The following is an 18,727-nucleotide window of genomic DNA, read 5'->3' on the forward strand; positions in this document are numbered from 1 at the left end:
GGCAGGTCCATGATGAGGGCCTCCGAGGGAAGGGTTGGGGGTTAGGGGGAGGGAATTGTGTGCCATCAATCTGATGTATCAGAGGCCACGTTGACCCAGTGGAATCTGGAGATGCACTCCTGCTCCTCCCAACCTCTGGAAAATATATTAACATGAAGCTGCTGGCATCCTCTTTGGCCATGTTGCTACTGGTGGAACATGTTCTGTCCAAAGATTGCAATTATGGTCCTGTTGTACATCATAGGACCCTGATTTCTGCATCAAAGGGAGTTGTACAAGCTATCCTGAGACCAGATTAAGATGCTTTCTACCAATCCGAGAGGAAAATAATTTGTAATTTTTAAGTATGAAAGCTCCAATGCCACAGGAGTATTAGCTCATTAACCTTAACCATTAGCTTTGACATAGAATGAGCAGCACAGAAAGAGGCCATCTGGCCCATCATCCTATACCAGCTCTTTGAAAGAGCACACTTTTAAAATAAGGGGTCTCCCATTTAAGATGGAGAAGAGGAAGAATTTCTTCTCTCAAAAGGCCCTTAGTCATTGAAATATTTTTCTCCAAAGAGCAGTGGAGACTGGGTCATTGAATATATTCAAGGCTGAGTTCAATAGATTTTTGACTGACAAGGGAATCAAGGGTTAGTGGAGGGTAAGCAGGAAACAAGGACACAATCAGATCAGCCATAATCTTGTTGAATAGTGGAGCAGGCCCGAGGGGCTGAATGGCCTATTCCTGCTGCTATTTCTAATGTTTTTATGTTCCATATAGCAGCAAGTAGAAAAGGTTTGATTGTTGAGTTGAGTACTGCTGAAGAGAGTTCACTGTGCACCAGTGTTCATGGTGATTGAAGTTGAAATATTAAAGCGCTTCCCCAGTATTCTTAACTTATGTTCCCAGTGAAAAGGCAGTTTCTGTATGAAGTTCCACATCTCAAATGGATTGCAACTTGCAAACTTAATGTTTGCAATGAAAGGGATGGCAAGCCAGAGCACCGAAATTGATTATTTCATCTCACTCCAGATTTTGTAGGCTGTCCACTACATTCTACTCTCCACCCTACAGTATTTTCCAAACCCACAGCAGCTACCATCTAGAAGGACAAGGGCAGCAGACACATGGGAACACCACCACCTGGAAATTCCCTTCCAAGCTCCACGTCATCCTGTTTCGGAAATATATTGCCGCTCCTTCATTATCGTTGGGTCAAATCCTGGAACTCCCTCCCTAACATCACTGTGGGGTGTACCTACACCACATGGACTGCAGTGGTTCGTGAAGCTCATCACCACCTTCTCAAGGGCAGTTAGGGATGGGCAATAAATGCTGGCCAAGCCAGCGCAGCCCACATCCCATGAATGAGTAAGAAAAAGCCTCAAAGAGAAAATTTCCCATTGTCAAATTGTTGTGTTCAAGTTAAAACTAAACATAAGTTACTCGCACAGAAGCAGAAAACGCAGCAAGTAACTAAGTGTGCATGACTGGCAGCATCTGTGCAGGGAAAAAACAGAGTTAACCTCTGGAATTTTATTCTCGCAGTGGGAGTACCGGCGATGGGCCTAAAAGCTGGGGACTCAACCCCACCCTGGTCACCTAGGGGACACAAGGCCCCATTTTACAGAGGTAAGGCAAACAATTGGTTCCCATCAAGGCTGCTGTACTTATTCAGAATGGCAGCCTGCCCCCAGGGGCTGCAGGCTAAACAGAGGACTGGTGGCACAACAGCTGGGGGTAGTGGACCTACACCAGGGACAGAATTTTTCTCTCGTCGGACGTGCAAGCGCCTGACCTGAACGGGGGTGAAGTAGTGCGCGATGACGTCGGGCAAGCGTCCTGATGTCAGTACGCACTCTGGCGATATTTTGCTTGGCAGGCCCATGCGAGAGTCAGCAGCGCACCCACCAACAATTAGGAGTCCTATTAAGGCCCTTAATCAATTAATTAAATCAAACCTTTCACTGCCCGTCCAACCATTTGGTTGGCGGGTGGGCGAATTGGCCAGGTGGCCTTTGCATTTTTAACGAAACCTCATCCGAGGGCGGGATGAGGTTTCGGACAGTAAACAGAAAACCAATAAAAAATTTAAGACTCATTTTAACATGTCCCCGCTCATGTGACATTTTCCTCATTTTTCCATTCTTTATTTTTAATGTTAAAAATCTCCGGCCATCAGGATGCACCTGGCGGTTTCCCTACCTGACACAGGACGCACTTGCTCTGGTAAATGCTAGCAGCAGCAGGAAGAGGCCCTTAATGGATCTCTGGAGGGAAGGACCATCCCCCACCTTCTTTGGCAAAAGGATATGGAGGCAAGAAGACAACAGACACTCCCCCCCCCCCCCCCCCCCCCGCCCCCCCCACCCACCCACCCACCCTTGCCTTCCTTTGCTTTGATTGTGGGACATGGTTGTGACGCCCCACGATTTTACCAGTCCCCCTGCCCCGCTTCCATTCTTGCCTAAGCAGATTTCATCACTTTAGGCCAAAGAAACCTTATTCAATAGTCAAGCAATTCACATATTAATTATTTATATTCCTCCGGTAAATATATATTAAGGGAAATCCCTTTACTGTCCGTTTATTCATTTCCTCTAGATAATTGGCCAGTCTGGAATAAAGCGTCTGTAACATATTATTGATCCATAATCATAATAGACCGAAGAAGGGAACCTGATCTGGTAACAATATTGGGGCCGCATTTCACTTTTGGACAGTCAGTTGTCAGATCATGCCAGCTTCCCATCCATAATATTGATGAGGAGGCTTTTTTGAGCCGGGGCCTCATTTAAATCTCGCTGCAGCTCGCCAGCTCAATATTGGGCAGCTCCCACAACAAAGTAGCTGGCAGGTAGGAGCTGGGAGGGAGAAATGAATTGCAGATGGGGAAAGCCCAGGCTGGCAGCAACCACATAGTGTTTTTGTACAAACCCGCTCCTCCTGGCTCTGCAAAACTGTCCCCACAAAAATATAGCCACTGAACCTTTCTGGGCCATTTTCATAGCAGCCAGCAGCGGTCGCATGTGTAAGAAGCTCACAGTGATGTCACTGACTGAGAGAAGATGACTGAGAAACATCTTAAAGAGTAGCTCCAGCCACGTCTTGGCCTTACCTAACCACTGTAAATAGTTAATACGTAAATGAATGCGTTTTCAACAAAAGACCACTGCCTGCAGCAAGATCTCTTCTAGACTAAGAAGCTAACGAATCCCGAGACAAAACCACAATAACAGAAACACCAGGACACATGGGTGAAGTATGTATTTTGCTTGTTCGACTGTGTGTTCCTGAAAAATTGAGGTGTGAACTACACCATAGGACCACAATTTGTACAATTGAGGCCTATCACCTGAAACAGGTGGACACTTGGCTACCTAAGGATAAGGACCCTAGGGAGCTTTCACGATTCTTCCTCATTTAGTATCAACTCTAAAGGTGACCAAATTGTACTAGATTTCGGAGCCTGTTGACTTGATGTAAATTAGAAACAGTAGTGGGCTTAACAGTAATCCCTGGGGTAGCCTGGATATCACCCCTCGCCACCCTCCCTAACATCCACACATAACTCCTCCAACAAGTACTCGTTGTTTTCTATCCTTCAGCCGAAGATTTATAAAATCAGTTATGAATGTAACTGGTGTCTCACAATTTCTAACCTGGGAAAATATTTTTTGTTTTATTTTGTTTTAAATATTTTAGTTTGTCACCAACCTATTACTTGTGGTAGCTTATGACTCTACCTATCTTGCCTAATGATGGTGGAATTATTCGGTTCCTCCTCAAGTTTTTGTCAAAGGCGCCTGGTCACAAGACATCCCCTCGAAGAATATCTAGTGTATTAAGGAGTAGAACTTTGTCTAAAAAATAAGCTTGAGGCAAAGGAATTGCAATAGGTAGCCTTTTTTTTAGGGCCTTCTCCCTTTGCCTGGGGAACGCAAAGCGATCTTTTATAAGGACAGTGGCATTTTCATTTCTAATGAGCTTCACAAATGAGAAAAAAAAGGTGACAATGGCAGCATAATTTTCTGATAACATCCAGAATCTGTAAGGGGCAGTTTTCTGGCATTTAAGTCCTATCCCCCCTCCCTTCCCTGGAGGATTTAGTGACAGGTCCCAGGGTAAATAAAAGTCAATTGTGTGTCCACCAAGCTGACGAACCTTCGATCTGGGTAGTTGAGAAAATGAATGGACATGCAAGGTAAAGTTATATTAATCTAGGAGCTTTTGGATTAGATGGAAAATGCATGGGGCAGGAAGTGCAGCTTGAAATAAACATTTTCATTAGCCACATGCAGCTTACTTTCATAAGCTGAATTTCCAGAGATAGAATGCTTGAACTTAGAAAGCTCACATCATTATTAAAATGATAATTAGAAAGCATTCCTATTAGAGAGCAATCTAACAAGATCCAACGTATATTCCGGAAATCTCCACCATGTTATTCATAGAATTTTACAGCGCAGAAGGAGGTCATTTGGATCATTGTGTCTCATTCAAAAGGAGCAATCCACTGACTATTCTCCACATCCTTTTACAATTCCTTTTCTAATGTTTCTCTGCTTCCCCTTTGAAAGCGATGGATTCTGCAACACCACAGCTTATGGCAGGGTTTTCTGTGAATTTACAACCCTTACAGTGAGGGAGGGAAATCTCTCGTTACCTCACCCTTTGTTTTTCTCGTGGTGATAAATTTATGCCCTCTGATTACCCGCTCACTGATCAGTGGGAATAATTTTACTATTCTAAAAACTCTTGGGGAAGAATTTTCGGGTCGGCGAGCGGAGACGGGCGTCCCAAAGTCATCGCGCCTCATTTAGATTTTCAGTTCGGCGGGCACGCCCGCCCAACTGTCAAAGGCCTATTAAGGCCATTAAGAAAGTTAAAAATGTTGCCCGTCCAACCTTAAGGTTGGCGGGCAGGCGAAGAGCCCAACCAGTCTTCACATTTTTCATCAAACCTCATCCACGGGCAGGATGAGGTTTCATGAAGGGTTTATAAATTAAATTTTAAAAATTTCAAACATTTGATGAACGTGGCCCAGCTCTTATGACGCTGTCAAATGAGGGGACACGTCTAAATAATTTTTCTCTGCCTTTAATAAAAACTTTCATTCCGAACTTAGTCTCCTTGAGGCAGCTCTGTGCCTCAGGGAGATTCCTGCACTCTTTTGTGCGCATGCCCTGACTCAGGGAATCTCCCCCCTGCCCGCACAGGGAACGCACAGCGCTTCCAGGGCGCACATCACGCCAGGCGGGCCAAATAAAATGGCGGCGCGCCCCCACCCACCCCCGCACAACACCACCCCCCCCTCCAGGTGGGGAGTTATTTCTGCCCTTCATTATTTTGACCATATCTAGCATTTCTCCCTTTATTAATCTCTCTTCCGATGAAAACTAAATCCAGTTTCTCTCCTACAAGCCAACACCTCTCATCCCAGGTATTTTAATAAATCTGTCCTGCATCATCTCAGGGGCCTTTTACATCCTTCCTAAATTAGGACGCCAAAGCAATACTCTAACTATGGTATAATTTGTATAGCTGTGACAGTACCATTTTCTTTATTTGTAGTGGGTAGCTGGCTAGGCCATCGCCTACTGCCCTTCCTAGTTGCTCAGGTAAGGTGGTGGTGGGCATTCTGTTGTGAACCACTGGAGGCCTTGTAGTGATGGGTGCTCCCACAATGATAATGTTAACTATTCCTGAGCCAGGAATCTATTTAATTTATTTGGACTTGTCAACTGAGGCAAGGTGAGACCATCTGTACTTGCTCATTGCATGCCAGCATTTTGACAGGACTGCTTAAGTATCTCCACTATGAGCCCTTATATATACTTTTTTATTCTTGGGACATCACTGACAAGGCGAGCATTTGTTCCTATCCCTAAATTGCCTTTGAACTGAATGGCTTGCTAAGAGCCAACCACATTGCTGTGGATCTGACGTCACATATAGACAGATCAGATAAGGCAGATTTACTTTTAAAAGAACATTAGTGAACCAGATGGTAGTTGTCATGGTTACTTTTATAGGGACTAACTTTTATATATTTTTTTTCAAATTTAAATTTCATGGTGGGGTTTGAACCCCAGTCCCCAGACTAGTTCAGTGATATTACCACTACACCACCATCTGAAAGTAATATATCTGCATTCAATTGGAATCTCCATCTCTGGTGACTGAGTGCTAATGAGTGCTAAACCTAATGAAGGTTTAAGGTTTCAGGCATGAGGCTTGAGGTTTGATCTCTGACCTCTGAATTGACTCATCTCAGATGATGTGATGATGGGAGCTTGATAATTGCTCAGGGTTTGCATTCCTGAATTTTATTCACAGTTGAATCACTTATTCTGTGACACCCTCTATGATATGGGCATTAGATGAGGACAGGATTGGTCTTTGCTGTTGAGTCCCTTTTTTTAATAGCCAGTCCAATGTTCACTATCTAAGCCTATACAAAGGGTCAATTGCCTTCAAGGGGCAAGAAAGCTGAATGTGGGAAATAATAAAAAAATCTACTCTTCTACTGTTATGTTATGAGTTATCTTCAGTAGTAATACAAGGTAATGAAACCTGTTAGATCTTAATGGAAATGAATTAACGTAGATATTTTTGCATTGGCATTGATTGGGATATAGATTCATCTTCGGCAATGGCAAATTGACAGCCAATTTTTCACTGGGCAGTCAATTCACTATTGCCCATATTCAGCTACTGCTGAAGGCAAGTTCACCCCCTATTTTATTTGGAATGCGGACAATTGACATTCTTATGCCTATCGATTGTCAGTGAATCATAGATATAGCACCAAAGGAGACTAATTGGCCCATTCAGTCCATGCCGGCTCTCTGCCCCATTCTCCGGCCCTACCCCTGGAGCCCTCCAAGTTTATTTCCCTCAAGCACCCAACCAATTTCCTTTTGAAACCATTCATCAACTCCACTTCTGCCACCCTCAGAGGCAGCAAGTCCCAGGTCATTACCAGTCGCTGCGTAAAAAAATGATCTCCCTCTCATCCCCCACATCTCTTGCCCATAACTTTACATCTGTTTCCCCAAGTCCTTGTATCATCCCCTAATAGGGACAGCTTTTCTTTGTCTCTATCATCTAAACCTGTCATAATCTTGTAAACCTCTATCAATCCTTCCCTCAACCTCCTTCACGATTAATTGTATTTACAGTGTTAAAAACCTGGCTCCTTATGCAGGCAGCAATACCCATTTATTATAGGAATTACTTTTTGCCAAGCAAAGGGAGTTGATAAGCAGTCAGGGGAAGCACATGGAGATGATTCCAAAGTGATCCAAAATAAATACCTGGCACTGTAACAGTAGCTTGTGGTAATACTGTAGCTCACTATAAAAGAGGAATAGAAAGAGTGCTATGCATGGTTAATGGATTCTTTCTTTCCCAATGCACTATTATCAAAATGCAACTGATTTATTCCTCCAATATAGTTCAGTTTTCTTTGTTTATGCAAGAATATGTTGCATATCTTTGTGCCTTGTTTGACTCTGAAGTTCTAAAGTGCTTCACAGTCAATGAAGAAGTTTTGAATTGTAGAGCAGTATTTTATTCAGACATCGGGTGGGGGGTGGGGGGGGCAGGGATTCTCAGCTGCTGGCTTCCTCATTTTGGGAAGGCCTGTCAAAACACATGCCAGTCAGGCTGTGAGGAGGCCAGTTATGGGCCTTCCCCTGCACTCAAGGCCCCCATGGGCAGAGGTCTCGCTGAGCAGAGGCCGGTAGCTCTTGTGCTCAGAGGCGCCACTGGGAAGGCGGTGGCTGCTGGTGGGAGGACCAGCATCAGAGTCCTGGAATCACTGAGTGGTAAGTAATGAGGGGGCTGGAGGTTTCACAGGGTGGGGGTCATGGGAGAGGGGTGCAGGGTGGTCAACAGCAAGGGCAGGGGTGTGGCTTTCAGTGGGCACCCGCTTCCCAATGCCCAGTCCCTCGATCAGGCAACGAAAGCCTTTGATCAAGGGACCACCTCCCCCCCATCCCATCACCATCATCCCGGAGGTGAAAAGCTGGCCATGCAGTTTAACCTGTTGTGCACTGCATAGCGTCAGGCCTGCCTGCATCTGGGTTAATCCCAGCGGCGGTGGGATGAGGCCCTTAAGTGGTCATTAATTGGCTACTTAAGGGCCTCCATTGGCAGTGGGGTGGGTGGATTGACTATGGGACATGCTGTCCAGAACTTGATTCTGGTGGAGGCAGATGGCGGAGGGGATTTGGGTATGTCACCATCCCACCTAAGTAAATGTTTTTCCCACCTTCAAACTTGCTACCGGTGAGAGCAGAAGGTTCTGGCCTTAGTCACTTTTGTAATGTCTTAGTGGTGTTGGTTGCAGGCTAAATGTTCCTGGAACCCAGGATGAACTGGATAAGTGCACCTGAGAGGGCAGATAATTCTTAAGTTTAATGTCTGATCTGTACAGCATTGAAGTGTCAGCCCAGATTATGTGCTCAAGTCTCTGGAATGAGGCTTGCATCTTCATCCTTCTGCTGGGGAAGGGAACAAAAACAGCTCCAATTCTCACTTCCTGACGCTGTCCAGTGACTCCTGCTAAAACAAAGTGGGCAAGAGTTGACTTCAGGTGTGAATGGGATAGAGTTTGGGTTTACTGCCCTCAAATACTGTGTGAATACTTTGGAGGGGGATTTTAACACTACACCCCACCCATCCTGAGAATGAAGAGGGGTATTTCACAGGTGGCCAATCTGTTACCCTCCATTGCACACCCTGTCCAAAATTGAATTTTATCTCCCTTTATGTCCATGCTCAGAATCTGAGCTGCCAGTAACCATTGAATATAGCCCAGTGAGAATCAATGGTTTCAGAAGAAAAGGGTGAATAGGATGAAAGCAATGCTAAGTTATAGTTATGCATTTTCCATGTAGTTTATTACTGTCTGAAAAACCAGCAGTTGTCTCAATGCCAAGAATTAAGGGTCTGAATACAGTCTTAGATTTTATCATAGGATTTAATATTCCTAGATGAAACACAAGATCAAGAAGGCTGCAGGAGACCTCACATTACAGTTGCTGCGTTCATTCACTGGGTAATCGGCCTTCCATTTCTTCCCAAACTATGTTTCAATGATCTTGCTTTTTATCTTCTACGGAAAAGGCATTGTGCCAGCTTCTCCATGGGCTGAATCTTCGCTCGCCGAGGTGTAAAATGATGCGTGGTAACGTCGGGCGCGCGTCCCGACATCACGACGCGCCATTCAGACTTTCAGTTCAGCGGGCGCGCACCCGAACCAGCTGCGTGCCCGCTGAACTGTCAAAGGTCTATAAAGGCCATTTAACTCTCAGTTAAAGTAATTAACGGAGCTGCCCGTCCAACCTTAAGGTTGGGGGGGCAGGCGAAGAGCCCAGGCGGCTTTCGCATTTTTCATGGAACCTCATCCACGGGCAGGATGAGGTTTCATGAATAATTTTAAATTCCGACAAAAATTTTTATTGAAATTAAGGCACATGTCCCAGCTCATTTGGCAGTTTCACACGAGGAGACATGACTTAAAAATTTTCTCGCCAATTTACGAAACTTTTTGGACTTAAAACTCTGTGCCTCCGGGAGATTTCTGTCTCCTTGCGCGCGCATGTGTGAAAGAGCGAACTCTCGACTCAGGGAACCCTCCCCCGCAACCGCCACCCCCCCTCACCCGCACATGCAGCGCACAGCACTTCTGGGTGCGCATCACACTGGGCGGGCCTTAATTGGCCCGCCCATATAAAATGGCGGCGTGGACCTGATCCATGACCCCCTGCGCCCACTCCCACCCAGCCTGCCCGACAGGCAGAAAATTTTGCCCCATGACTTCACTCTTGGGTTAGCAGCTAACTTACATCAGCACATCATTCTAGAGTGGATCCCATAAACAAACTGTTATTCCAAATGCAGAAAAGGTAAACATGGTCAACAAGCAGATAGACCTATTTATTAGAAGATTAGAAAAATGCAATGCTATCTCAAATTATGCCAACTGGCACAGCTCAGGTGATTTGAGTTGATTTGTTGATATTCTATTAATAGCATTTGTACCAACAGACATTGCAAATTTTGGAATTCTCTTCTTCAAAAGGTGGTTGAGGCAAGAGTCCTTGAAAATCTTTAAGGCAGAGGTCAGATAGATTCTTGATAAGCAAGGGGGTGAAAGGTTATCAGGGGTAGGCAGGAATGTGAAGTTCAGTTAAAATCAGATCAGCCATGATCTTGTTGAATGGCAGAGCAGGCTCGAAGGGCTGAGGGGCCTACTCCTGTTCCAAATTTATATGTTCGTATGCAAACTATCTTTTAATTACAAAATGGAGTGTAAAATTAGCTCTTTAATAAAAAAAACTGTCCTGTTTGTATTCCTAACATTCCACTTAACAGCACGTGAGCTAGAAACAACTTATCTCTATTTGCAGGGCCTATTAGTAGTAACAGTGGGTTGTGAATTCCTGAATTCTGGAAAAGGTTTATTCATAAATTGAACTTGTCCTTATCTTATTCAGCTATATCAGCTGAATATACGTGTACTTCAGTTTTGAGCTATAATTGAATTATAGCTTAGTAAGAGTTAATATGCTCAGGAGAGAAGGGAATAACGTGTGTTGTTATTGGGTTGAGCACATGCAAACAGACTTACCAGACTTGCTCTAGAGGGGTGCAGAGGAGATTCACCAGGTTGTTGCCTGGGATGAAACGTTTAAGTTATGAAGAGATGTTGGATAGACTTGGGTTGTTTATGTTGGAGCAGAGAAGACTGAGGGGCGACCTGATCGAAGTGTACAAGATTATGAGGGACATGGACAGGGTGGATAGGGAGCAGCTGTTTCCCAGTCACAAGGGGACATAAGTTCAAGGTGAGGGGCAGGAGGTTTAGGGGGGATGTGAAGAAAAACGTTTTTACCCAGAGGGTGGTGACAGTCTGGAATGTGCTGCCTGGGAGGGTGGTGGAGGTGGGTTGCCTCACATCTTTTAAAAAATACCTGGATGAGCACTTGGCACATCATAACATTCAAGGCTATGGGCTAAGTGCTGGTAAATGGGATTAGGTAGGTAGGTCAGGTGTTTCTCACGTGTCGGTGCAGACTCGATGGGCTGAAGGGCCTCTTCTGTACTATGTGACTCTGTGATTCTGATCCTGTGATTTGTTCATATAAAATATAAATTGCTTTTCTATGCAGGGTGATTATTTATCTGTGTCTTCTGACAAATGTTGAATCTGTTGACTTGCTCTTAATGTGGATTTGATTTATAGGCTACAGTCTCTGATAAGCTTCAACTTCCACCTCTTCCATGCAGGGTCCTTTATGATGGTTAACACCTCTGGACGACAGGCGGGACAAAAAGCCCATCTTCTGCTGTCGAAACTGAAAGAGAATGACACGCACTGCATTGATTTCCATTACTTTTTATCTGGCAAAGATGGGGCCAACTCTGGGTTACTAAATGTTTATGTGAAAGTCAATGATGGACCTCTGGGGAACCCAATCTGGAATGTGTCTGGAATGATGACAAGAAGCTGGAACAGAGCAGAGTTGGCCATCAGCACTTTCTGGCCCAATTTCTATCAGGTACTGGACATTCAATATTCACCTCTCTCTTACTAGTCATTAGTTTGCCAACCATAGATCGATCCTTTCCTATCCAACACTAAATTATAGAAAAGTTTGATAAATTGCATTTTATGTACTAAGTCTACCTGGGAGCAGATGTCAAAGTGGTAAGAGGTAAATTTGACTCAGCCGCATGAGAGTCGGAGAGCAGTGTCCTCGCTGATCACAGCTACAAACCTACTTTCCTGCAGTCAAATGACCCTCTGACCCTCAGCTTACACTTGAAGGATAGTCATCTGTGTGAGGTACTGAAGAAGTGATGGTGTCTGTGTTATTGAGTCTAGCATGATAGATTACCTTCAGAAAGGGAGAACATAGGAAAGAAAATAGTGTGTCAGATTTGTTCCGCGGTATAAAGATCTCTCAGAATTCAGATAGCATACATCATCTTCCAGGGCATTATCCTCTCACTGTTTGACATCAATCAAACCCTCCCTCCAATATATTATGGTCCATTCTGTAATGTCTGCCATTCTCTGTGTATTGGTGGCTTTAAATGAATTATAGCACTATTACATTTGCAGGTGTAACTTATCTTTAACCAATCTTTATTAAGTATTGAATTACAGCTTGAAAAATGTACAATCTGGCAGTAGGCAGTCAAAGACACTGGATGATTTTTAAATTGTTTGAGAACTGGGTTATGGCCTATTAACACACTTTCAGCTAACATATGCAATTGTAATTTTTTTTCTGTCCATTCCAAGAAGCAGTTTGAGTGTTTGTATGCCTGCTGTGTGAGTTGATTAGAGTCCCATTTACAGTGGGAAGGGAAACACACAGCAGCGAGTTTCTTTTATGAACAACATTTAGCGAGGTGCCACGTTGTGAAGCAAAGTAACTATGGGCCCATCTGCTGATGAGTAAGTAGTTGCTGCTGGCTTGTTTTTCTTGCCTTCAACTTCCTGCAATTTCGTATATTGTGGAATGACAGAAGCGTTTCTCCAAGCAACTGCAACTTGCGCTGTACACCTGGTAGAATGGTCAGTCTGGAGAAAGAATATTCACTGAACAGGAGTAAACTGCACCAATTATTCAGGAACAGATATGAAAATTAGTTAGACATGACTTGGAATTTACACTGTCAGTTTATTCATTGATTCGATTTACTTGTGTTATGTGATCTGAATCTGAATATGGATCTGCTAATCAATGGAAAGGGAAGGTAGAAATGGTGTCCCTTTTTCCCAGCCCTTGACTGAGTGCTGCTGTCTTCAATCTTTCCCAGTTTTTGTGACAATCTGACCACTGCAAGTAGTGCTCTTGTGCACCTCCATGTGGCTGAGTGCAAAATAACATAAGGAAATATCGAATTACATTGAGGCCGGAATTTCCAGTCCTGCCTGCAGTGGGAATTGCCATGGGCAGGATGGAAAATTTGACGGAACAGGCAAAGGCCCATTGACTTCGGGCAGGAATTTCTGATCCCGCAGCGAGTGGGACAGGAACATCCCGGCCTGAGTGTACAACATGGAAACAGGCCGTTTGGCCTGGCTGGTCGATGTTGGTGTTTATGTTCCATGCAAGCCCCTTCCCACATCTCTTCATCCAATCCTATCAGCATATCTTTTATTCCCTTCTCCCTCTTGCTTAGCTAGCTTTTGCCTTAAATACATCTATGGAAACAAGGAAAAATATGATAAAAATATCGTACTGAAAAATTGTAATTCAATAAATTGCAAAGTGCCCTGATAAATGTGTCAATTCCAGGAGCATTACAGACTCCTGCCTGCATCAGTGGCCATACGAACACTCATTACCCCGGGTTACTGTTCTCAGTTGGTGAACACTGAGCAACATATGAGGGAATACTTACTTACTAAAGGGCTGTCAACCCATTCACTTTTTCATGGGTGTTATGCATTACAAAGAGACCAAGGAGAGGAGCAGGAGAAACAGAGGGAACACCTTTCTAAACTATTAATCAGACAGAAGTTGTTCTGTATTAGCAGACGCAGCACAATAACTTAGTGACTATTTATTGAATGTTGTTTCTGACTCTGCTCTCAGTGTTAACATCAAGGACTCCCTATTCAGGTATGGTTACATTAACAAAATTAAAATAAAATATTAACTATGGATACTGTATATATACAGCTATATCTTGAGCTGTATATACTCAAGCTGGGTCTTATCACCATGCTGCACAGTTTAAACAGAACAGCTTTTGACTAGTACTCTAATATTTTGGTTATCGGGTTCAGCATTCTATTGCCTGTGTTGATTTATAGCATGATTCCATGCTATTTGGATATGTTGAAGGTCAAGCCTACCAAACTGTCTCTTAAATTCACCCTTAGCCATGTTAACACCGTTCATTGCGTTCTTATAGCACCCATTATTTCCTTCCAATGTTTCTTCCAACTTTAATCTTTCTTGTATTAAATTTATTCATCATCATACTTACCATTTACAAATTTAGCCTAAATCATTTGATACTTCCCAACCTGCTGTCTCAGGATTTTTTTCCTCATTGTTCTTGAGATTTGGACAATACTGGCAAGGTAGTATTTTTTTCTACCTTAAAGGAGCTACATAATGGAATTTGACGTTACTTAGCCTGACAGCATTTAGAGTAAGACACAATGTGCATGAATAAAACTACATGTAGGTGGGGGCAGCAGCTATCTTTCTAAAAGGACATTAGGGAATGGGTTGAGTTATCTCCAGCTTTGTTTTTTAATTTGGCAATTTACCAGAATAATTGAATTCAGTTTTCCAACTTGCCCCTGGAGGGATTTGACCTCATGACTTCAAGTTGTTCATGTAAATTAGAAACAGTACAGGGTCCCGAAGCAAAGGCAGAGTCAACTGCAAAGCGTAGTAAGGCCAGGCTCAGTATTGAATGACGGTCCAGACTATGGGCAGAGTTTTCCATCCCATGGGTGGGTGCGTGCCCGGCCTGAATGGGAGTAAAATAGTGCGAGATGGCGTTGGGTGAGCGTCCTGATATCATCGCACACTCTCGCCATATTTCACTCGGCGGGTGTAGGTGGATACTGGAGCGGTGCCTGTCATTAATTAATCGGCCACTTAAGGCCCTTAACAGTCCAATTGTCTGTGATTTTTCCTTGCCTGTGCGATATTCTGCTCATCGCACGGGCAAAACGGGCAGGCGGCCAGCCTGACATTTCCTCAAACCTCATCCAAGGGCAGGATAAAAAGGGTCAGCAAAGCATTGCCAGTGTGAGTAGGGGGGAGTTTTGGAGACAGTTTGCAGCTGGTTGTTTATTGGTATTTGGCAGCTTCATCTCTGTTTGGGGCTTCATTCTCAGCATTTCCAGGCTTCATTTCAGGACTCGTTGCTGTCTGCCAGGCCCCTGGAGGATTCAGGCAGTGTGGACCCTTCCAGGTATCAGACAGCTTTCTTTACCCTCATAATGGGGATTATGCTCTCCGCTGGAGGCACCTCCTCCTCTGAGGAAGAGAGGGGCAGAAGGGAGAGGAGTCCACATGTCCCTATGCAGCTTCCAGGGGAGGGACCTGTGGGAGGAGAGGTGCAGGCACAAGGGGCGCAGGGTCAGCGGGTAGTCCAAGGCAGAAGATGCCACAGAAGATACCACTATCCTGCTGCCAGGGTTTACAGGCGGCGATGCAGCTACCTCAACATGTCTGAGATGCAATGCCGAAGGAGGCTCCGTCTCTCAAGGGAGACTGTGACCTCCATTTACCAGATGATTGGGCCTGAGATCAGCTCTGACTGTGTGTGGACACCCTATGCCAGTGGCCCTGAAGGTCACAGCGGCCCTCAACTTCTATGCCTCCGGCTCTTTCCAGGGCTCAGTGGGGGATCTGCGTGGAGTCTCCCAATCAGCTGTCCACAGTTGCATCAAGCTGGTGACAGATGCTCTGTTTAGGCAGGTACCGAGCCTGTCAGGCTGCGCAAACCAGAGGCTTTGCAGCGATTGCTGGGCTCCCCTGCATCCAGGGTGCCATCGACTGCACACTTGTGGCATCAAGGTGCCAGCGGGTCAGCCGGGTGCCTTTGTCAACAGGAAGGGATCCACTCCATGAACGTGCAGATAGTGTGTGACCATGGGGTGCAGATTCTGCAAGTCTGTGCAAGGTACCCAGGCAGCTCCCATGGCGCCTACATCCTGAGACACTTCCAGGTGCCAAGACTCTTCAGTGCTCCAGCCTGACTGGATGGATGGTTGCTGGGTGACAAGGACTATCCGTTGAAGAAGTGGCTCATGACGCCTCTCCACCACCCAAGAACAGAGGCAGAGCAGTGTTACAATGCGAGTCATGCCCCCACAAAGGGCAGTGGTAGAGAGGACCATAGGTCTTCTCAAGATGCACTTCTGATGCCTGGACCGTTCAGCGGGAGCACGACAATAGCCCCCAGAGCGGGTGTCACTGATAGTGCTTACATGCTGCGCTCTCCACAATCTGGCACTGGCAAGAGGGAACCCACTGGAGGAAGAGGATCTTGACGCAGCTGCACAGGCCACAGATGATGAGTCCAGTAGTGAGTCCGAAGCTGAGTACAGTGAGGAGAATGCTGAGGGTGTGGAGCCAGACCTCGGCAACCTCCAGCGAGGCAGGGACAGCAGGGATGCCTTGATCCAACGCTCCTTCAGCTAGGCTACCAAAGATCAGCTTCAAACGTATGCCAGGGCTGCCGCCTCCATCCCAGATGTCTGAAAGGACCTTTCCATTGAACACAAAGAACACTCAGTGCCTGTGTAATAAAGTTCAGAGCCACTTACATCCAGCATTACAGACTGGCGTACCATGCACCAATAAAATAAAGAGGTGAAGCATACTCAGGCCATGATGACAAAAACAAAATTTATCCCATTTTGGCAATTCCAAACTATTTACATAAACCTGTCTGGTCTTCATTCCCAGACCAGCCTGCAGAGACGACAAGCAGCTCATGCGCTAACGTCGCTCAGGACCTCCTTGCTCGTCATTGATGGACGGGCACCTAGCTGAGACACTGGGACCTCATCCATCTCCCACACTGGCACTGACCACCTCAGTTCATTGCCTGTGTGAGGGCTTGCAGGTCTGAGCGCAACCCCAGGAACCCTTTATTCTGTCTCTGGAGCTGCCTCTCCATGAGAGTCGCCACTCTCTCAATGGAGGAGGCAGTGCGCTTGGCCATGACAGTCATTGCAGTGCTCATGCTCTGCATGCACTCCTCTAACATGCAGACCATGGCACGCAGACCCTCATGGATCTCCGCCAGATCCTTCTGCACATCTCGCTGGATATCCAGCATCTGCTGCCTAATGGACGACTCCAGAGGCTCATCATCAGCCTTCTACTGAGCATCGTCCTGGTCCCCAGCAGTTCTCCGACTGCCGGCGCCCTGAGCACTCTCTGCATCTGCCTGCACCGCACATGACAATGAAGTGCCCTCACCAATGTTCACCAGGATACTAACCATTGCTTTAATGCCCACTGAGGTGCTGGTATCTGCACTGGTGCCTGCTTCAGAGAGCAGGTGTGGTGCTGGTGCAAATGATACCTGGTGGTTCTCCGGTGTCAGGGGTGGCCCCTCAGGGTCCACAGATCGGACGCCTACTGGTGAACCTAAAAGGGAGAAGAAGGACATGTCATTAGTTAAAGTCATCACAGTGTCACTGTGCATGCCAAGCACCCTGGTGAGACAATGGAGATCAGCATCATGGTACCCTTGTCTTCCAATGATCAATGGGGACTCCAGGCTCGAGGCTCCCATCAATGAAGGGACTACACTAGAATGGCTGCACAAGCTGAAATTTTCACCTCTGTGCACTGCACTCTTACCTTTGTCTGGCACCCCTGCCTCTCTGCGCCCGGTTCCATGTGGGGTCTGCCAGCTCTCGAACTCCAGGGCATCTTGCTTATACCTCGAAAGGATTAGGAGGCTAGCTGGGCCTCTGCTGGTCTGCGACCTTTCTATATTGTTGTGGGCTGTGTTCTCCTGAAACAACAGAGGAGCATTGATTAGTCCACCCTGTACCTGCAGCGCCCTTGCATCCTGGTCAACCCCAGCTGAGGAGCACCTTGCAGGGCACTTCCAAGTCATGGCCCTCGAGCCGCAAGGCACTCAGTCCAATACCCCTACAGGGGTCACTCCCTTGACCAGCTCTGGCGTGACTGACAGTTGGCATTCAGACTTTAGCACCCCTAAGGTCCACGGGGGGGATTGCCAGACCTTAATACATCTGCACACTGACCCACGCCAACACGGTGCTCACCCTTCCTGTGTGCAGCAGGTCATTGAAGCACTTCTGGCACTGCACCCAGGAGCACCGCACCACGTTGTGGCTGCTCACCAGCGCTGCCACCTCCTCCCATGCCCTCTTGTCGAGGTGCAGTGGCCTCCTCCTCCCATCCCTGGGGACAAGAGCCTCCCTCCTGGCAGCCGCCTCCTCCAGGTGGACGGCGGGGCACTCATCAGAGAAGTGAGGGGGCTGAGTGCCCACCTCCTGCCCTCCCGCCGGCCGTGCCCAGCTGCACTCGGGTCCGTAGTGCCGGCTCAGGAAGCGTCCTCCGTGGCAGCCTTCAAGGGACTGCCTGGGCCGCTTTTAAACCGGCTGCCAGGTCATCATTAGGCCTGGTGGCTGTCAGGCCCCCACCCCTACTTGGCTCTTCCCGGCCAGTGCGGAGCAGCGTTTCACGCTGACCCACCCGGGTGAGGTCGCGGTCGGGGCCTGATCGCAGGCGGACGGTTTCGCGGACACTCTCAGGCTCGCCCACTGTGCCTGCCCGACAAGGGGAAAATCCTGCCCTATATTATTTTCGTTCCCACTCATGACGCTGAGCAGAACTCATTTGTAACATTGTTCCTTGCACTTACTTGGTCACCTCACTGGTAGAAATCAGACTACTTTCCACAAACTGTTTTTTAAGCCTTCAGCTGGAGAGTTGCGATATATTCTTACTTCTGCAGGGGTATTAATGGCAATAAAAACATGGCCTGTGGGTATAGTGAGTAATAGCAGATCAAAGGTGAAAATCAGGATACAAAAAGCTATTAACCTGCTAGTACCTTATATATTTCAACATGAGCTTGAGGTCAATTGTTTGGATGCTAAACCTTGCTTTTTAGTTCCAGGCTGTTGGAGCTATTTATTAAAACTGTTTTTTTTTCCCTGTTGAGCTAATACCCTGCAGCTCGCCAA

General features: G+C 46.2%; 1 protein-coding gene across 10 annotated transcripts in view; it reads left to right on the forward strand.

Annotated features, from left to right (window-relative positions):
* The window catches only part of LOC121279045 (receptor-type tyrosine-protein phosphatase mu-like), an 873,720-nt gene that overhangs the window by 252,103 nt on the left and 602,890 nt on the right, over positions 1-18,727 (forward strand). For all 10 annotated transcript variants that reach the window (XM_041189846.1, XM_041189847.1, XM_041189849.1 and 7 more), the window contains exon 3: positions 11,293-11,564. In XM_041189846.1, the coding sequence (XP_041045780.1) occupies positions 11,293-11,564 (272 nt within the window). The remainder of the gene's footprint in view (positions 1-11,292; positions 11,565-18,727) is intronic.

This window comes from Carcharodon carcharias, chromosome 6, assembly GCF_017639515.1.
Source record: "Carcharodon carcharias isolate sCarCar2 chromosome 6, sCarCar2.pri, whole genome shotgun sequence".
NCBI classification, from domain to species: Eukaryota; Metazoa; Chordata; class Chondrichthyes; order Lamniformes; family Lamnidae; genus Carcharodon; species Carcharodon carcharias.